The sequence below is a fragment of the Vigna umbellata genome, chromosome 9 (genome assembly GCF_029865625.1).
Source record: "Vigna umbellata cultivar VRB3 chromosome 9, Vumbellata_1.0, whole genome shotgun sequence".
NCBI classification, from domain to species: Eukaryota; Viridiplantae; Streptophyta; class Magnoliopsida; order Fabales; family Fabaceae; genus Vigna; species Vigna umbellata.
This window is the reverse complement of record NC_142173.1, coordinates 30,260,209-30,281,226: the sequence shown is the minus strand read 5'-3', so window position 1 is coordinate 30,281,226 and position 21,018 is coordinate 30,260,209. Positions and strand designations below refer to the sequence as shown.

General features: G+C 33.5%; 1 protein-coding gene and 1 pseudogene across 1 annotated transcript; both read right to left on the bottom strand.

Annotated features, from left to right (window-relative positions):
• Positions 1–8,445: 8,445 nt before the first annotated feature.
• On the bottom strand, positions 8,446–11,674 carry LOC148193164 (putative auxin efflux carrier component 1c). The gene is made up of 5 exons (XM_088098526.1): positions 11,537–11,674; positions 10,398–10,482; positions 9,887–10,044; positions 9,645–9,721; positions 8,446–8,888 (listed from the first exon to the last, which is right to left on the bottom strand). Exons 2-5 carry the CDS (start codon positions 10,480–10,482, stop codon positions 8,822–8,824), a joined length of 387 nt encoding a protein of 128 aa, XP_087954652.1. The 5' UTR covers positions 11,537–11,674; the 3' UTR covers positions 8,446–8,821.
• On the bottom strand, positions 11,533–17,191 carry LOC148193163 (auxin efflux carrier component 6 pseudogene; annotated as a pseudogene).
• Between the last annotated feature and the right edge of the window lie 3,827 nt (positions 17,192–21,018).

Below are 21,018 nucleotides of genomic sequence, written 5' to 3'. Positions count from 1 at the left end.
GCTCAGTTTCCACACTGGCTCATAAAGCCCAGCTCGCCTGGCCCCCAAAGCCCAGTTTTCTTCGCCACCCTAAGTTCAAGTGTTCCTTTTGTATTCTAGCCTTTTGCTAGGCAATGGTCGAACTTTCTTTGTTGCGTCATGACAATCTTCATTGATTTCAATTATTGTATTTAGGTCAGTTTCTTACTCTCGTTTTTTTTCTCTTTTGAAACCCAGACGAAATTAGTGTTTCAATCTTTACTTAGCTTTTACTCAGATAATACGAAAATATCAAATTTTCATATTATCTAGTAATATCTAAGTAAAGAGGGGCAGCTGTCAACACCCAATTTCGTCCGGGTAAATAAATAAATAATAATATTTTTTTTTATTTTTTTATGTTGCTCTGTTTTATGTTATTGTTATTTTTATTTTTTATTATTTTGAGTCATTGTATTTTATTATGTTGTATTTTATTGTATTTTATTATATTGTGTTTAGTTTATTTATTCTTATTTTATTCTTATTATTTCATTTAGAGTTATTTTATTTTAGGCTGTTTTATTTTATTCTATTTTTATTTTTATGTTCTTTTACTTTATTGCATTTGTCAAATGTTTAAAAAAAAAATAAGTAAAAAAAGGGAAAAGAAACAAAACATAAAATGTCAGTCCAATTTGAGCCAATTTCAACGTTTTGCATTTTTCTTTCCATCACGCCATCACCCATTTTGGTGCAATTCTGCTGCGCCATGCATGCACTGTTTCTGGCTATGTCACCTGAAAGAGAAAATACAGCAAAGCAGGTTGGTTGGGTTGTAAGAGTCAACCATTTCGCATGACACGGGGAGGAACAAAAGGGAGCGAGCCTAGAGAACCCTCCTACACACCTCACCACCTCACTACCAAATCCCAACCGCCAGCTCTGAACTTCTGCCCGATCTTCGACACAAACCATCATTCGCCCTGCAACGATTCATCGCTTACGACGAAGAGAAAACACAAGATCGGACAGATAGGAGGAAGGAGTATAATCGGAGGGAGTAGAAGGAAGAGAAATTTGATCAGAGGAGGAGAGGCACGAGGAACTACCAGGGGAAAACGTAAAAGGTAAGTCCTCATCCTTCAAGCTTCAAGCTTCGCTGGTCACTAGCGTAAATGTTACAATCTTGGGATAGTATTGTTATTAGCTTGCATTTGATTTGATGATGCTTGGTTTGGTTTGTCTGATGGTGTTTGAATTAAACATGAAATTATATTGAGAGGTTACTTTGCCTGTTACGTCTGGTCTGGTTCTGTTACCCTTGTTTTCTTGTTTTCCATTCATCCATGTAGATTCTTTGGCCAGCTTCGAACCCACCATTTCCCCATCACGTAGAACTCCATCACTAACACCACTCCAACACCATAGACATGGCTTTGCTGTATCCCATCACCTGAAAACCAGAAAACCAGAGAATCAATTACAGCAACCACATTCAGATAATAAGTCTCTTTGCCTCCATTCACTCGTCGGATACCCCTTTCACCATCCAGATTCACCCACGGCCATGTTTTGGCACTCACGGCTACTACCAACACCCTTCCAATCACCTTTTCCTTCCACTCCCAATTCTCACATCCTATTCGCTTTCCAGTACGTTTCCAGTACGAATCCAGTTCTCAGCTTCGTTCATCATTTTCTCATAATCTAATCAACACACAAAAAATCCAGTATCCATTCACTTGCATCCAGGAAAACACCTAAATAATAGCGTAAGCAGGAGCACCAAGGTAGGAAAACAGAGAATGGATAAACCAAATCCCAAACTAATCAGTACATAAAAAGTTGAGAAAAGAGAAGGAAAAGAGAGGGAGAAGCGTGACACCGGCGGCGCCGGTGAGGAAGAGAGCTCGACGGAAAGCGGCGGCCCTGGCTTGGTGGCATCGGTAACTTTCGACGGCAAACGGTCGGTGTCTTCACAAACGAGAAGGTTTCTCTCTCGCAAAAAGAAGAAAGAGAAGGGGAGCCTGGCGCCGTGATTGGCGATGACCCTGACAGCGGAGAGTGGCGGAGGTGCGAGCAGCGGTGTCGCCGTCCATGCTTCGCGATGTCGAAGCTCGCCTCCCGAGCGCATAGAGGGAGAAACGCCGCGATGTGTGGCGGTGCTTCCAGCATAGGTGACGTCGCCGGCGACTTTCTCGACCGGCCACGGTGATGCGCGGCGAGCTGGTCTTGTGGAGAGTAGATTGCTGCCGCGAATGATGAAGAGGAACCCAAGCTTCCTCCGCTGCTGGATGGGAAAGAAACCCTAATGGTTTCTGATGTGGGAACGAAAAGAGGCTTTGGGCCTGACCAACAAATACCTAATGGCACCCCCAAATTTCATCTACGCACCCACATCTCCAATTGGGCCTGGACTGTTATATTCCTGGTTTTCTCTACGTTCCCACTCTTATTAGACTTGTGTTTTCTTATTTTTATTTTCTTTGTTTATTGTTTCGATAGTTTTAATATTTGTTTTATTATTGTCTGTTTGCTATTACTCGCTTGTTAGTAAAAATACCAAAAGTACAAGAATCATAAATAAAAACGAAAAGGTAAGTACGAAAAAATAAAAATATATAGAAAAACCACGAAAATAGTTATTGCATTGGCATCTTTCTTTTTAAAAATAGTTATTGCGTTAACATCTTTCTTTTTAAATATAGTCATTGAGTTAGCATCTTTCTTTCTAAATATTTTTTTTAGTAAAATAAACAAAAATGTAAAATTACGAAAATGGCTCTGCTTTTAACATTTAGCAAATACATTTTTAATTTATTATTTGTTGACCTTTTTAAATAAGTCCTTATGTAAATAATTTTGTTGTTTTATTTTAAATATTTAGGTGAATAATACAAAATTCTTATTAAGATATATTTACTATTTTCATAAATTTTATTGTAATATAAATTACAAAATGGAAAAATGAAAAGTAAAAATTATAAAGCAAAAAATAATTAAAATACGTTATAATGATATAAGCACATGTGTGATCGCTCGCATCGTCCTTGTGCTAAAAATCTTTCCTCTTTCTTTTATAAAAAATACCAAAAAATATTTTAAAAGGTTAAGTACATGTGTGATCGCTCGCATCGTCCTTGTGCTAAAAACCTTTTCTCTTTCTTTTATAAAAAAATACAAAAAAATATTTTAAAAGGGTTAAGTACATGTGTGATCGCTCGCATCGTCCTTGTGCTAAAAACCTTTTCTCTTTCTTTTATAAAAAAAATACAAAAAAATATATTTTAAGGCTTAGGCACGTGTGTGATCGCTCGCATCGTCCTCGTGCTAAAAACCTTTTCCCTTTCTTTTATAAAAAAATACAAAAAAATATATTTTAAGGGTTAGGCACGTGTGTGATCGTTCGCATCGTCCTCGTGCTAAAAACCTTTTCCCTTTCTTTTATAAAAAATACAAAAAAATATATTTTAAGGGTTAGGCACGTGTGTGATCGCTCGCATCGTCCTTGTGCTAAAAACCTTTTCTTCTTTCTTAAATAAAATCACAAAAATATTTTAAAGGTTGAGCACACGTGTGATCGCACGCATCGTCCTTGTGCTAAATATCTTTTCCGTTTATTTTATAAAAATATCAAAAAATATAAAAAATCTTCAAAAACTAAAAACATCAACAATTTCAAGGCAACAGACAATTTCTAGCCAGAACTACGTTATCCTTGATTCTCCATCAAAAGTGGAGATACGTAGGAGCAAGGCTAGCCCTTGTCAGGTTCACTTCCCCAAAAGTCCAAATTTGTCCTTAATCATTTTCCAAACAAATTTTCTAAACAATTTCTCAAACAAACTTCTCAAACATTTTCAAAAGAACTACGTGACCCTGATTTCTCATTTTGAATGAGAATACGTAGGAGCAAGGTCAATCCTTGTCGGGCCCAAAAAACTAAAAAATATATTTTGTTTCTTTAGAGTTTTATTTTAGGGGATTGTTAAACATTTTGAAAACCACACCATATTCGCATATTTAGTTAAAGGTACTGCCTTAGGGCAGGCGTTGTAGGGTGCTAATACCTTCCCTACACGTAACCGACTCCCGAACCCAGAATCTGGTTCTTGTAGACCATGCCTTATCCTTTTTATGGTTTTTCCGTAGTTTTCCAAAATAAACTATGGTGGCGACTCCAAATCTCTTTTTGAAAACCCGTTCCATTTTTTTGGATCGTCGTCCCGTCGCGATTCCGGTTGCGACACTAATATAGCACTTTTGTCGAGTATGAGATTTTTCAAGTAGTTATTAAACTCTCAACTTGTAATTGGTTTTAAACAATAAATTCTTTTTAAGTGTTACTCAGAATATTCATTGCATTGTTTGTAAAAACTTCTGTTTTAATGAGCAATCGTTTAGTATGGGAAGCTTTTATATTTTTAACTAAAATGTGACTGTAGGTTTTGTAAGAGAAGCGTTGAGAGAGAGGTATTTTTATATTGATTCACTATAACTGAGCTACGTCCAGTCTCCTCTATCCTTAGAGGGTTCTACTATAATCTTCAACAAGATTACAACTGAGTATTCTCACCACTCTTGATATACCTAGGCACTCCTGGTATCCCCCGATACGTTCCCTAGTTGAGTTTCACCCACTCTTGGTTGTGCAGTATTTTTCACCACTCTTGGTATCCCCAATAGCGAATAACTCCTATAACCCTAGACTGGTTGAGTTTCACCCGCTCCTGGTTTCCACTAGACAATCCTGGTATCCTCTAGTACGCTGCCTAGATTTCCTTGATTGGCCTTATTTATAGAACAATCATTTTAATTCTTTTCAGAATTGCAATCAACGGATTGCTTACAAGTCATTTAGACGATTACTCCCACAAAGAGGATATTGTTCAATACAATGTAGTCTATAGACTCGATATGTGTTTCTCTCTTTTATCTTTTCTCTTTTCTTACAAATAGTAAGCAAATATTACAATGAAGCTTGAGAGTTGCTTGGCTTTGCTTTTTCTCTTCTAGATATTTTCTTTGAGCTTGAGCTTTACTGTGAGCTTTTCGTCTAATGATATTTTCGTTGTAAGTTATCCTCTTGATTCTTTCTTTGAATGACCTTCTATTTACAGGCTCTTCAATAGATATCCGTTAGACTAAGCTCTTTAGCCTTGAATCTTGTGTCTTCTCTATCTTGTTGTGTGAAGCAGCCATTGGTTAAAGTCACCTTATCAAAGCAGACTTGCTTTTTCAGTACTTTGCTAGAAGTATGTTGTACTATCTTTCAGGCACGACTTCTAATGGAGAGAACATTCTATGAATGTCTTCTTTGTCTCTAACATCCACTTTTGATATATTTCAAATAAAGTAGGTGGATGCATGTAGTAGGTTATCTCAATAGAATAGAGTAGATTGTGCATACAACATATATGTCTTATCTCTTATCACTTTTGTTGTTTTTGAACATAATGCTTGTTCAGAATAACAAAGTGCTTTTACATTTTCTACGGTTGAGGTAGTGTTTATTATTTATGCTTTTCTCTAAGATATCAAGTATTGAGTAAGAAATTCATCGTTAGACGAAGTGAAAGGTTTAACTCATGGTATAATCTAGGGCAAAAGTGTTTACCAAGTTTCGTCTTCTAAATGTTTTTGGATCTTAATTTAAGACTTTTAAAGGGTTTAGTCAAAGATGTTGTCTCGACAAATTTTCACTTCTTGAGAGTTCAACAAATTACCATTGGACTACCACCGGACCACCTTCACCAACCTCCTTGCACCACGGGACCACCTTCACTAACCTCCTTGTACCACGATGTCAAAGCGGTGAAGCGAAATGGTTAGCATGGACAACAAACCAAGAGGAGGGTGAATTGGTTTCTAATCGCAGATCGTGCCTTTAAATATTTTCTCTTATAATTTAAATTCCTTAACAATAAATTAAAACAAATAAGAGTATAAGGAAGAGACAAATTTGCATAGGTGATTTTATACTGGTTTAGATCACAATGATCCTACGTCCAATTGTTAATCTCAAATGAGAATTAACGATCCATTATCACAAACCAACAAACTGTTACAATCACAAAGAAAATAAACAAGTTTAAGGTTAGAACAATTCTATTGTTACCCAAGAGATGAAACTCACTTCCCTTGAAAGCCAAAAGGAATGAGCACCTCCTTCGAATGCTTCACGAAGGATGATCACCTCCTTTAAATCTTCACAAAGGATGACAGACTTTACTCAGCAAAAGCAACAACACTCAATCACAATTCCCGTAGAAGTTCTTGCTCTATACCCACATCAAGTTCTCAAAGCTACAAGTACAAGGGTTACACAAACCCTAAAACACACTTATCACATCACATAGCAAAACAGATAAGATTTTCAAAATTTACGTATTTTGTATTTTAGAATGAGAGTCACAATCCAATTTATAGAGAACTCACTCAAGGATACCTCCAAATAATCGTTGTCAGCTATTTAATGGGTGATAATCGATTATCTAAATGTGACAATCGATTATGTATTTAATGTATGCACAACGTTAAAAAACATGCTTGAAAATTCTCATACTTGTTTATGATAATCGATTATGGTAAGTAATAATCGATTATAAATAATCAATTATCATTAGTTGGTAATCGATTATTGCAAGGTAAAATGAGTTTTTGGAAAAAATTTAACACATAATACATGTAATAAAGGATAAATAATACCTTATACATAAAACTACTGAATTACAAAAAGCTTTAACATAAAAACAAGTATTCATGAAGACTTTCTTGTAACTTGAGAAATTGAGACTTGACTTTCGACATCAAAACTTCTAGGTTTCATCTTTATGTTAACACACGAAACTTCAACCACAAATACACGAGGATCACACAGACCACACAAAGAGAAAGGAGAATGAGAGGAAAATGAGAAAATGGTCGGTGAGAGGTGCACATATAGTTAGGGACAGGAAGTGTGATTAATGAAGCAGTCGAAAAGTGAAAAGTAGATTGAAACACAGTAAATTTGCTTTAACTACCATTATTTAATTTTTATATGAGGGTATTTTCGGAATGGGAAGGTGTGCACGTGGCGGTGGTGGTGGTGCAGGGAGAAGCTTCTTAACATGTTCTTCCCCGGGCCTCCACAATCATATGTGGGAGAACCGTCCTTAATATTTCACTTTGGAGACTTTAAGAATATGTATGATAAACTCAAAACTCATCACAAGTTAAATTAACAAAGGAACCCCACCTATAAAGGTATTATCACTAAGAAGATTTCAAGAAAAACTCTAAAAATCTTATCCAAAATAACAAGGATAATAAAATCTGGAAAAACATGTAGCTTTGTCAAAAACAAGTCTCATCGTATTCTTGTTGGTGAAAAGAAAAGGGAAGAAACAATAAACAATGTTAGTCCCACTTTTTTTCTCTTCCAAGTTTGGTAGCTTATTTGTCTATGCTTTTTGTGAATGGCATAACGAAAAAGGCAAAATATTGATAGATGAGAATTTTTCAAAGAAAACTTGTATACAAAAAATCATGATGCCACTTTCAAATTCAAAATTTTTAGATAATATATTTATTGTTTTTTTTTCTTTTGTATATTACTAGATTTCTAATTTCAATTAATTGTGGCCATTTTGATTATAATTTAAAACAATATAAACGCTTAACACATACATTGTACACTCGCTTCTGCTTTATGAAACCAGTTATATTTATATTAAATTGACTTCCTTAAAAATAAAGAAATCAACTACCAAATTTATCGAGTGTGATATGATTCAGACGGGTGTGGATATTCATAAAATGTATTTCTTCGACCCGTCTCATGTCATCCATATATAACTGAAGTTTTCTTTTTTCTAAATCGAAATGGGATTTCCTTCGCCTAAAAGTCTTATTTCCGGATCAGGTTAAGCAGATCGTAAATAGGCCCTGGATTATTTAGCAGCTATAAATATGCACTGCTATTTGCTTTTGGTACTTGAGAAATACTTGTGTTACATATATAAAAGTGCTTCAGATCTTTGGGAAGGAAGTTTCCAAATCTACTTCTTATCAAGAGCATAATCAGTTGTATGTATTGCTCTTTCACCTCAAATGAAAGAAACTGTGATGTTGAAGGCTTATGCCAGAAGAAATCCTGTAGGATTAGGACTCATTCAATTGTTGTCCATTATAATAATTTGTTGGAAAAGACACATAAGGGAGTTATAATAAGTAATAATCTTATTTTGACACTGTTGCATGTAACCCCACCCTTGTTCCATTAAAAGAGAAAATAAGAATCTGCTTTTGAAAGCTTAATCAACTGTGGTAAGGCCTTGTTTCACATACAATCAATTACTATATTCTCATTGGTTTGATATATTGAAGACAAAATCATAAATCACCTTAGAGTGCCATAAATCTGGCAAAATGTCGCCTTCCAACTTTTATATGAGGGAGGAGGGGTCAACATTTGTTCCCACAAGCTTTTCCAACCTCCAACAAGAAAGCAAGTTTCCTACCTTAATAATTGGTCATGATAATATTTATTTCCCTTTCGGCTACCACTAATCTATGTAGTAGCAGGGCATGTCTAAAACTATAAATCCTAGCTACAACTCTCTGTCATTTCTGTCACACCCTTAACACTTGTGTCTATTGAAAAAGTTTGGCCTTACCAAAGTCAACCTTCTCCGCAGGTGGTGTCTACAATAATGGACAACCTTCGTATATAATTGTGGTCGGTGCTGGCAGAATCATGGAGAAACATGGAAGCTTTCCAATATGTGTATATATATTACCCCACCTAGTCTAGTAGGGTTATTATAGTTTGGATAATACTTTTCTTCTCTAAGGTTGTAACTTCTCTTCGTTCCCTTCATATGCCAAGAAATATGTAATATAAGAGACTTATCGGTAAGGAAACCAGCATACCAAAGATAACCCTGCAAAAGAGAAAAAGACAGCAAATGTTAATTGAAAGTTAACATTAACTTGACTTAATTTAACCTAAAGGGTGACTAGAAAGGTAAGCTAGGATGGTGTTAAAGTCTTACTAGACCAAGTTTTGCATAGAGCCTTCTCTGGGTTTTCAGTATCAAGAAAACACTTCGTGTACTAATGATTACCTACTAACAAGGTAAAAGAGGGTGCTCGAAAATGCTTTTAAGGTTAAAATTTTGAGGGAAACTCGTCATGAAAAAGGCAAATGCATTTTGAGTCACAATTAGCACACATAATTATGTATGTCCAAGTTATACACGCCCTGGTTGTTAGGGACAATATGTGTGATAGATTCGGTATCCTATCTTAGCTAAAGCCGCATAATAATCAACTTATTATGTGGGGCATGTTAACATACAATACTCTTTGCTTAGTCTTCGCATCATTTCATTTTCTGAGTACTTTATCCTCCAATCAACCTTCTACAATGAATATTACCCCACTCTCACTCAACTATCACCTTGATGTTGTATCATTAAACTATTCTGGGGCCTGACTTCTATAATCAAGAAAGTGAAAAGCATATTCTTACACATATAATCCAATTTAGCCAGCAACGACAGCATGACATGCAGCATTGAAATTTTATACATCTTTAACATCAGTTTGAAACATTTTCAATTCATTAAGATGCTACAGGCATTGAATCAAGTCCAAATAATGAGGTCTCAGAAGCAAAAAATTCCTTGCTTACTTACCCTGTGCTCAAAATATCAGGATGCAGGCCATATTCTCTGGCAAATACAAATGGCACTATCCCCTGTGGAAGAGCAGCCTGGAAGTATAAATTGAGGCAAACTTAGAAACATAAGTACGGCAATTTCAGCTATTGGTCTAACTGTAATATATTAACTTTTGCCTTTAGCAACATATGAGGTACAATTTCCATGTGGTGCGTGCAGATGTGAAGTCATTCCACATATATGCATAGCTCAAATACCTGTACAATGGCAGTGTGAAGTATGTCATGTCTCAATCCAATGGCAATGGAAGATGCAGACATTACAAGAGGTCCACACAGGAAGCGAATGAGCATGCCCATAACTGCCCTTTTAGTACCGCAGGCTATGATACGGGGCTGAAGGGCCATGAAAAGCCCTGCACATTTGGCAATGTGTATCTGTCACTGCTTTTGTATAGAAATAGATATATGACTACTAATTTTCTACTCTCCTCTTCATTTTACAGCTGGGTTCATTTTTCCTCCAACATCACGTGCTATAGGGACATATTACATTTAGGAGAAACGATAATTTGATAATGTCATAACAAAAATATTCTTAATTATAACATTACATATGATTAAATTATTGTACTTAGTTTATATTTCAGTTTATTCAATATAGATACTTGTTTTTGTTATGTTTAAACACAGAGGTAGTGTATATGAAACTAATATGCACGGGTATAATATTATAATTAAAGCTGTTTATATATATGAAATGTAATACCTAAGCTAAACATAGCCATCCCAAGGCGGCATCTGAGATGATTTTGACGGATGATTTGATAAGACTTGGCATTTCCATATTCCATCTGTAAAATCACATCATAAAAGGTATAAAACTTACATAGCTGCTAATTACACATGCATAAAAGGTTTTTTAATATGAAATTTTACCAAGGGAGAAATAGTTCAGTGAAGAAAGTTGGTTGAAAATGAACGAAAAACAAAAATAAAATAGAAAATGAAACTGTGTGAATGAAAGAAAGTGAATGGAATGAGAGAGAAAATAACAAAAAGTGTGATTATGTGTTCATGTGAAATAAGAAAAAGAAATGTGAATATTGTTATATAAATGATAGTTATATCTTTAGTACAATATTATTTTAATTTCAAAAATTCAAAACAAATTCCTGTCATGATTTTTGAAATATAGATGGGTGAATAATTAATAGGACGTGTTTCTTATTGATTATATACGATTAATTAAAAGTTATTCTAGAAATTTATTATTCACATAATCAATTATAATTCCTGCATAAGATATTAAAGACAAATACATTTAATCACTACGTAACCAATTATGAGTCCTACATAATGGATTATGTAGATCATTCAGACTATATATTGGGGAAATATATAATTCATTATGCACAACTTTCAATATAACCTCAAAAAACGAGATGAATTTGACGAGAAAAGAGAAGTATTAGTGGAGTTGACAGGATATAGGTGGGAAGATTGAAAATTTTGGTAAAATGAAAAATGGACATATATATAAGTATGAGTGGTAGTTTTGAAGAGTGAATGTGTGAAGAATAGAAAAGAAATAAGAGAAAAACAAGAAGACAAGACAAACTTAACCTTTCTCCTAAAAAGTAAAAGAAATATACAATATAACTGATTGGTGTTTATTATGTTAAACACATCACCTATTATATGCTAAAATAAAAAAACAAGCGTTTATATGATGATCATAAATTATTATAATTTGAATAAGTAAAATTACTTTTGTTCATTTATTTTTCATGAAACTATCTCTTTTCTTTCACTTATTTTTTGACTTTTTCTCTTTTTTACCTTATTTATTTCTTGTTTACATCAGTATTATAGTTACTTTCCGGTAAAGGGTTGTGTATGACTTACTTGAAAGAGACTAAAGACCAAAGAAGTCCTAATACACTGGAATACGTATTAGGATTTCGGGAAAGTTTTCTTCCTACTACAACCAGTATAAGCCTCATCATGACAAAAGCATGTGGCATTTTCTGCTCCTTCGCATTTGTGTCTTTCGGGTCTGGGACTTTGGTGCTGTCTCTGAAGCTCATTTCTTTATCTGTCATAATTGCCAAAAATAATTAGAATAAAAAACACAATAAGCTCGATCTTTTACCACCTGCATTTCATTGAGTATGAATAATTAGAAGGAGACTTACATGACAATTAGGAATAAAAAAAATCATATTCTCACGCTACTCCGCATAAAGATAAATATATAAACACCCATCACAGGATCAGTACCTATGTAACAATCTAATTATAAATAATTTAAAAAATAAAGCATAATAATTCAAATATCTTATTTATTAGTGTTTGATTATGAATGCTCTTTCATACCTATTCGAAAGCCATTGAAGATGTGATCATGAACATAATATAAAAGGATAAACAAAATGTAATAAAGCAAGCTGATCATGAATATAATATAAAAAGATGTTAAAAATGGATGTAAGAAATATTTCTTAAAAAAATCTTTTACTTGTTTCTTTTTTCATCACTATTTTTACCAGAAACAAATTTATTCGAGTTGAGTAGTACAGATAGAAGGAAAGTAAAAAAATTGAAATGAAAAAAGAAAATTCAGGGGCCTATGATTCGGTGTTATGATTTGGTAGACTGTACACCATTTTCACCACCAATTAGGGAATGATATTACTTCTATCATCATTACACACGTGCTCTCTTCCAAATGATGGCTACTATCAATTAAGCTTCTGACTAAGCAAAGTGGCAAATATATATATATATATATATATATATATATATATATATATATATATATATATATATATATATATATATATATATATATATATATAAATAATTCTATAATGCTTTGACCACTTGGATTTTTTTATATATTTTAAGTAACTAAATGTTTTGGCGTGAGAGGGTAGGAGGGACCACCTGTCTAGTGCCCGAGAGTACTCTTTCAGGATCTAAAATCAAATTATGAAGCCATCCTGTTAAGTCCTTTTTCAGAGTTTAATATATGCATAGTCATTTCTCACGTGCATAGTTTACAGTTTATGATGGAAGATAACCAAAACCATAATTCGCTTCAAGAATTAACAAAGTTGGGATAATACTTTCGCAAAGGAAAGCACTAAGAGCTAAAAATAAATAAAAATCCAAGTTTCTCTTCAACAAAAAACCCATGCTTAACCTTTTGTTTTTCTTTTGCTTCGGAAGTTTAAATCTTAGATTTAACTGAAAAATAAAAAAGAATTATTTAAAATTGTTTAAGGTTAAATAAAAACCAGATACATACGTTTTACTTGATTTCACGTCAAATTGACACTTACTTTTTTTGTTACCTATGACTTCTACCAAGGAAAGAGAAAATTGCCGTTGTTTTCACCTCGTTCCTCTGTTTGCTCTATAGTCTAAAATTTCCATACCGACACATGCACAGTGGTAAACAAAAAAATAAATTAAATATGAATTTATTGTAGAATATTTAATAGAGAGTAAAATGAATGGAATTTCATATAAATTTTTTTTACAACAATATATATATATATATATATATATATATATATATATGACTAAGTAAAACAATTACAGATCAACCAATTAAATAGTTATATAAAATAATCTATCTTAAAAAATCATCATAACGAAGAATATATTTTATTGATGAACATTAACAGTAAAAAAAATTAAAGCCTTTATTTTAAACAATAACAATATGTAAACAATCACACACACATATTTATATGTATAATACATAATATACCTCATTAATATTTATTATTTCTATCTGTATTTTTTCCATATTTTGTTTATTATCTAGTATTCCGGTATCCACAGATTATTTTACTATTTAATATACTCCAAGTCAGTGAAAAAGGATAGAGAGATACTAAAAAAGGAAATCTTAAATAAAGAGACTTCCCATCCACAATGCATAGGCGAGAAGAGAAAAATGCCAAGAAGTACTAAAAATAATGCAAGAAGAGAACAAAAGGAATATTAAATAATTGTAATTATATATATATATATATATATATATATATATATATATATATATTCATTCTATTTGGCTTCATCCAAAAATAAGATAGTTGAACAAATTTAAGAGGAAAAGAAAAATGAATGCTTAATTATGAGTATGACACGAGCAGTGAATTGGTAAGAGTAGGACAAAGACCATTGCTGACGATGGTCGGGGACAAAACGTACGCACAGTGTCTGAAAAGCTCGCATGGGCATGCGCAAGCTCAACCTACAAGAACGAAGGTTTGATACTTCTGATTTACAAGCCAAGCAAACACACTGCCATAAAATGACATGTCTTTCCTTCATTCCCGCATACGACACTGTTCATTCACGGGACCGTTGCTATTATCCATCAGATACTATCATCACCACTAATACTTATACGTTTTTAACTGAACAATGATGTTTCACACTCGATCAAACCATTAAGATAATTGTAAAATAATATATTTTTATATTCATTGGACACACTCTACAAAAATAAAATAATTTTTGTATTTTTTTAAAAAATAATATTAAATGAATATAAAATATTTCTATCTTAAACATCATTTTTCAAATCAGAAGTTGTCAAATGCTAATGCAGCACATTAGAATGTTAGTACAGAACTTCAAAACTATTCTACTTTTTACTTAGACAAGACTATCATAATTCGTAAATTTTATTTGTTAGACAGCTACAATTTATTTATAATATATATACAGTTATATGTATTCACTTTTTGTTCGAGGATAGTTCAAAAAGTTGTAATAAAAAGTATAATATGAATAAATAAAGAGCAGTGCAATGTGTAAAAGGTCAGTCTGTAGACAGAAAAGTTCCCAAATATCACTACTGCTTTATGTAAATTATTAAAATTATAAAAACTTATATTTACGACCTTTACCAAAAAATTCCTTCTAATTAATTACATTTAGTTGAATATGGGGAATAATTTTTCTTATATGTATTCCATTTTAAAAGAAAAAAGTCCTTACAATTAAATATTTTCAGATATGTGCCAAGTTAACAGCATATATATCAAGCAGATTACTCTGCTCCTACTGGTTCCTCAAATTTAAACTCTTAAGAAAAATTGAAATTCACGAATACCAATAATATTCATACTTTTTTATTAAATAACAATATTACTCATTTACTTGATATATTTTTTCTGTATTTTTATTATTATTGTACACATTTTTTTCTTTTATCTTCCGATTTTACCTATGTATACACCTAGCTAATAATTACAACCATCATTTTTAATTTAAGAAATATAGTATGAGGCCACCGAAAAATACAAGAGGTTTGAGAAAAAAACGGGAATACGAATTGTGCGAGAACGAAAGCTTCCCAACGGCTTTACGTCGGCGACGCTGGCGTTTGCTCGCAGCAGCTAGAGTTTTATCTTGAGAGAAATCAGAGTTTCTATTATTGGGAAAGATGACAAGAGTGATATGGCAAAAACTGGTCACGTCAACATCTCAATTCATCAAAAACTTAACTCCGTTAAGTTAATTTAACGACAGAGACTCAATTGACTCAAATTAAGATTTTTTTAAAACTAAATTGAGAATTTTAATAAACCGGTATCAAACTAAAAAAACTCAAAAAAATATATATATGGACTTTTAACCAAATATGTTTGTCATAAAGGAAAACTTAATAATATTACAAACAAGCCATAAAGAATATATTATTAAATCATTAATATATAAATTGTATGCATCACAATTCGATTTCTATTTAGAAGAAATGTTAATTATACATATTCTTTTAATTCTTTGACCTAATATAATAGTTTAAAAAAATTGTAATTAATAATACAATATATTTTAGATAAAGAACAATAAACAATAAACCTTGACAAAAAAATAAAAAACCAACTCACTCATACACGTACCTGAGAGAGTAATGTCCTTGCAACCTTGTCTCTCTTCTCCTCTACCGCATTTCCCCGGCGACTCCCACACCACCCTGGCCACCGGGGATGACTGGAGGCACACTCTTCCTGCGGTGACCGGTGAACACCCCCAGACGGGGGTGCCGGCCTCCATCTCGTTGAAGTTTGAGGCCCGTGGCGTGGGCTGCAGCGAGTACGCGTCGGAGGAGGCGTAGCCAGAGAGGTGGGGGCTGGCGCCGGCGGGGGGGTCGCCGTCGTGCAGGTGCAGAGGCGTGTTGATGGAGAAAATGTCGGCGTTAGAGAGGTTGGAGGGCCGCGGAGTGAGCACGGCGGCGTTGCCGATGGAGCAGCTGGACTCCGGCGCCGACGAAACGGATCGCCGGATCCGCACCCGGATCCGGCCATGGTCGTCGGTCTCTGACTCCGTCCGCAGCGGCATGTCGTGGCCGTCGAGCGATATAACGTCGCCGTCCACCTCGAATTTCGTGATGGACGCCGCCGCTTGCCCCGGAAACTGCCTCTGGATCAAAAGCGTCGCCGCTCGGTACTCGAACAGAAACAGAAGCAAAGTATACCTGAAGAAAAACACCATTCACCACATCGTGAGTTCAGTCAAAATTGGAAAAAGGTACTTGAACTGAATGCAAAATTAAACCAACGCTTCTTAAAATAAGCTCAAATAAAACATTCATTAATCTTGATTATGCATTTGCATTTGCATTATTCCTATAAACAATGATGTCATTATTATAAGTGGTTAATGGAAAACAACGATTAAAATTTGTTAATAGAAATCAATGCAGAACTATCTATTATTGATAATTTTCAATTAAAATTATTTCATTTCTTTCTTTCTTATGAGCTACTCCTATAGTATTTTCCATTAAAAAACTAATATGATATTGGGAAATAATCTATCTATACAAAAATGAAAAATATCTTAAAATGTATATTTTGCAGTTAGAAGAGAAATTTAATTTTTCCACTAACTTTAAAATCAATTAATTTAATATATTTCAAAATACCAAAATCGGTTAGATATATTTTGAGATTATAGAAAAAGAAATAGTAGAAAATTTAGTAATAATATTTGACGTTTGAGTTCGCGGTGATGAAGAGTTGGTGAAGTTAGTTAGTTAGTTACCATATGATGCATTGGAGGACGAGGAGTTGCACCATGAGGGAGTGGGTGAAGTCGCCGTACATGGCTTGGAGGAGGGGAATGCCCATGACGAGGGTGTTGGGGAGAGTGGCGAGGGAGAAGAGAGTGATGAGCCACTCCAGGGAGCCTTTGGCGAAGAAAAGGGCCCAAAGCGAGAGGAAGAGAAGCACGAGGAGCTTGGAGAGTGTGTCCGCGATGATGAACCTCGTGTTCATTTGGTACGGGTTGTTCATCGAAATGAAGTGGAAAGAGAGCACCGGAATGGCGAAAACCGCCACGAATCGGTTTATGCCCGAACACTGCTCCGGGCTGAACATCTTGCACCATTTCACCGAACCGTACGCCACCAGCATTGCGAAGTACAGAGGCACCATGGCGCACATCACCTTGTACAAATCTTCTCCGGTGATCATCTGATTTATAATATAAACTATCAAGTTGTTTTGCTGTTGTGGATATAATTTGGTATGATGTGAATGTGAGTGCTAAAAGAGTGAGGGGAATGAAAATAGAGGGGTTTTAATTTATAGGGTATTTTTGGACCGTTTTGCCCTTCTCAAAAGGTTTGATTTACTAGGAAGGTATTGTGGGCAGTGCTGAGTAGTGTCTGTGGTTGTTAGGGTTAATGATTGGCATGAGTCAATAGAGAGAGTCTTGATCTCATGCTTTCTTTGTCGTTGTTCTTCAAAGAAATTGAAGAGCAGTGACGGTGATAGTACTTGTAAATCATGAAATACAATAGTACAATTTAAAATATTAATATTTTAATTCTATTTTTTAATTTTTAATTTGAAATATCAATATATTATTATATTATTAAAATAGTTTTTAAATGTATGTAATTTCTTTCGGTAAGTTTCACACTGTAGTTCTGCGTTGAAGAAAGATCAACGGATTTATATACCCAGTGATATCATTTTTAGTCACTTAATTTTTATGTATTTAATTATAAGTATGAGTTGTTTATGAACATTTTTTCTACTTATGACTTTGTACTTGTTGACCGGAGCATAACTACTGATATCTATGGTTAGAGTTCATCCTCTAAAATAGAGAAATACAATTTAACGAACGAAGTTAGATAATGAACAGTTAATTACAAGATTAATGTTTAAAACTATGATAAAATAAAAAATATTTTCAATATAAATAACATTACATATACACTGCCATATATATTATTGATATTATCTTTCAATTATATTCTAAATTTTATTTTGCATATATAATGTATCTAATAAGATACAAATTGTGAAAAATATAACTCTAAATTTCGATAAAGAGTCACGTACATAACTTTTTTCTTTAATAACATTAAAAATGAATTATAATAAGAAATGTTTAATTTTGAAAATTCAGAATTATTCATTTTGAAATCAGGATTTTATTCTCATGATTACATCGTTTACTTTATATAAATCAAATTTCGGTTTATTTTACATAAATCAAATTCTTTTAAAATTATTATAACAATTTATTAATTATAAGTAAGGATAAAAATATGGGTGAATATATTAAAAACGTGGGCAATTGGGCCAATGGGTGAAAAAGGTAATTTAGGGTGATTATATCAAAAGTGTGGGTTGGCCTGAAAAAGAAAGAGTAAAGGACTCCAATCCATATATTTATGTTGTGTTTGGATGAGATAATTTAAAAGGATAATTTATTTATCAGAATAATATAAGATTTTTTACTCGAAAATGATTTGTTTGGTTTAGTCCAAAAGGATATTTTTGGAAGATATTTCAAATGAATAAAGTAAAAGAATTTTAAATACTTTTAAAAGTATAAAAATTTAAAATTTCATTCTTTTTCCCTCCACTCGTTAAGATTTGAAAATTTGAAAATAAATCGAATCAGAACAAAGATCGAGTCTAGTCAACCTATACCAAAAATTGAGTCAAGTCGTTTCGGGTCAATGATCAATTCGAGTTGACTCGAATAGAGGTGGATATGAATCAACCTGAATCAATAATCGAACTGAGTCGACCAAAGTCAAAGATTGAGCTAAGTCAACCTTGATTAAAAGTCGATTTGAGTCAGCCCAAATTGATGGTCGATCCATGTTGACTCACTCCAAAGGTCAAGCTAAGTCAGCTTGAGCCGAAGGTCGAGCTAAGTCTACCCTAGTCAAAGGTCAAGTTGAGCCAGCCCAAGTCAAAGTCGAGCCAAGTTGGCCTTAGCCGAATGTTGACCCAGGCCAAAGGTCGGGCCGAGTTGGGTCAGGCCTAGTCAACCTAGGTCAAAGGTTGAGCTAAATCGACCTATGTCAAAGGTTGAGCTTATTCGGCTTAGACCAATGGTCGAGCCGAGTCGGTCCATGCCAAAGTTGAGTCGGTTCAGCTTGGATCAAAGTCGAGCTAAGTCAACTTAGGCCAAAGGTCGAGCCGAGTTGCCATAAGTCGAATGCTAAACCGAGTTGGCCTAGGTCGATTGTCGAGCTAAGTCAGCTGACTCAAAGGTTGAGTTGAGTTGTCATGTGTCAAAGTTTGAGTTGAGTTGGCTTGCACTTAAAGTTGAGCCAAGTTAGCTTAGATTGAAGATTGAAAGTAATCGAGCCTAATTGAAGGTCAAGATGAGTTAACCAGAGTTAAAGGTTGAAACAAGTCAACCTGGGTTAAAGGTCAAGCCTAGTCGGCTTAAGTTGAATCTTCGATAGTCGACTCAGACCGAAAGTCAAGACAAGTGGTCATAAGTTGAAGGTTGAGCTAACTCACTCACACTCAAAGATAGAGTTAAGTTTTCCTTAAAATAGAAATTAAATTATTTTATCCAATTAAGAAAATTGATATATAATATATGTCAATTACTCCATCCAAAAAAACTATTTAAAAATTTATAGAAATTCACTTAGTAATGTATTTCAATTTTTTGAAATTGTTGAAATCGCTCATCCAACATAAGGTTAAAGTCCTCTTAAGTAAGGATGAAAATGGTAAGAAAGTAGATGAGATGATGATGAAAAAGTTCAATATGTCACACGCAAACCTTATGAAGACTCCAATGCATACACTTAAAGTCCAAAAAAGAACGAAAATGATAATAACATATGTTTGATGATCTTAAGGTATGATTGGATTTCTATTTTATCTTACTTTTAGTAGGTTTGACATTATGCATAACGTTTATTGATGCTCAAGATTTCAGTTAAATCCTAGAAGAAAAATGTTAGTTTCAAAATAAAAGGATTTTGTGTCGAAAACTGTGTTGAAGATGATGTTGAAAGAAAAAACACAATTGAAAGTTGTCAAATCTTTGGCCTGTGTCTCATCTCGTGGTCAAACAAAAAGCAAAACTCAAATTTTCTATCCAACATAAACAAAGTATATGTAAGTTGTAGTTGCTCTCAACTTCAATGGGTTAAGTATCAACTAGAAAAGTTAGTTTAGTTTTTTGAGACAGCGTACCTATATATTTTGATAATACTAGTGCAATCATAATTTATCAAAGAACCCAATTTAGCATTCAAAAGCTAAACATATATAAGCGAGATATCATTTAATGCATGATTATATTTAGAAAAATGTTTTGAAACGATTTTATAAAGATTAATCACCAATGAGATGATATTTTCACCAAGGCTCTGCCTATTGAAAGATTTAATTTCATTAAAACAAATTTAAATTTAGTAAAGTTTACAACTAAGTGATTTGGTTAGACGATTGTGTTATTTATGTATTACTAACTTTGTGAGTTTGTGCACAATTTATTACTTTTGTCTTATCTAACCAAAATCTAAAAAGGTTGTTAATGATAATTAAATTACCCTAATGAATAAAACAAGAACACAATCCTCTAGGTGCCTTTTGTTAAGACAAAATCGTTTATGCACCTAAACGCTCTTATATTTTGAACTTTAACCAAATAACATTAAAACGAGATAATAATCTGAAAACAACTTAGGATGAAAACACAAGACTTAGAACCTAAATTTCCAACACAAAAAACCTACACAGGACTTAGAACCTGAATTTCCAACATAGAAAACCTACACAAGACTTAGAACCTCAATCCCCAACATAGAAAACCTTAGAAAAACACTTAGGTTCTTAGGAAATAGAAAAACATCTAGGTCACAAACACCTAGACACTATATTAAACGGTTGTTATGATTAATCTAAGAGAGTTAAAGTTAATTAAACGCTTAAAGCTTATTATACCCAAAGGGTATTCAGTTTAGATCTCGAAAACAAACCATGTCAAGACGATGTCTTCGACAAAACACACTAAAAGACTAAAAGATAAAATATAAAAGAAAACATAAACAAGCTAAACATTATGTGTCTAAAGAAGAGACA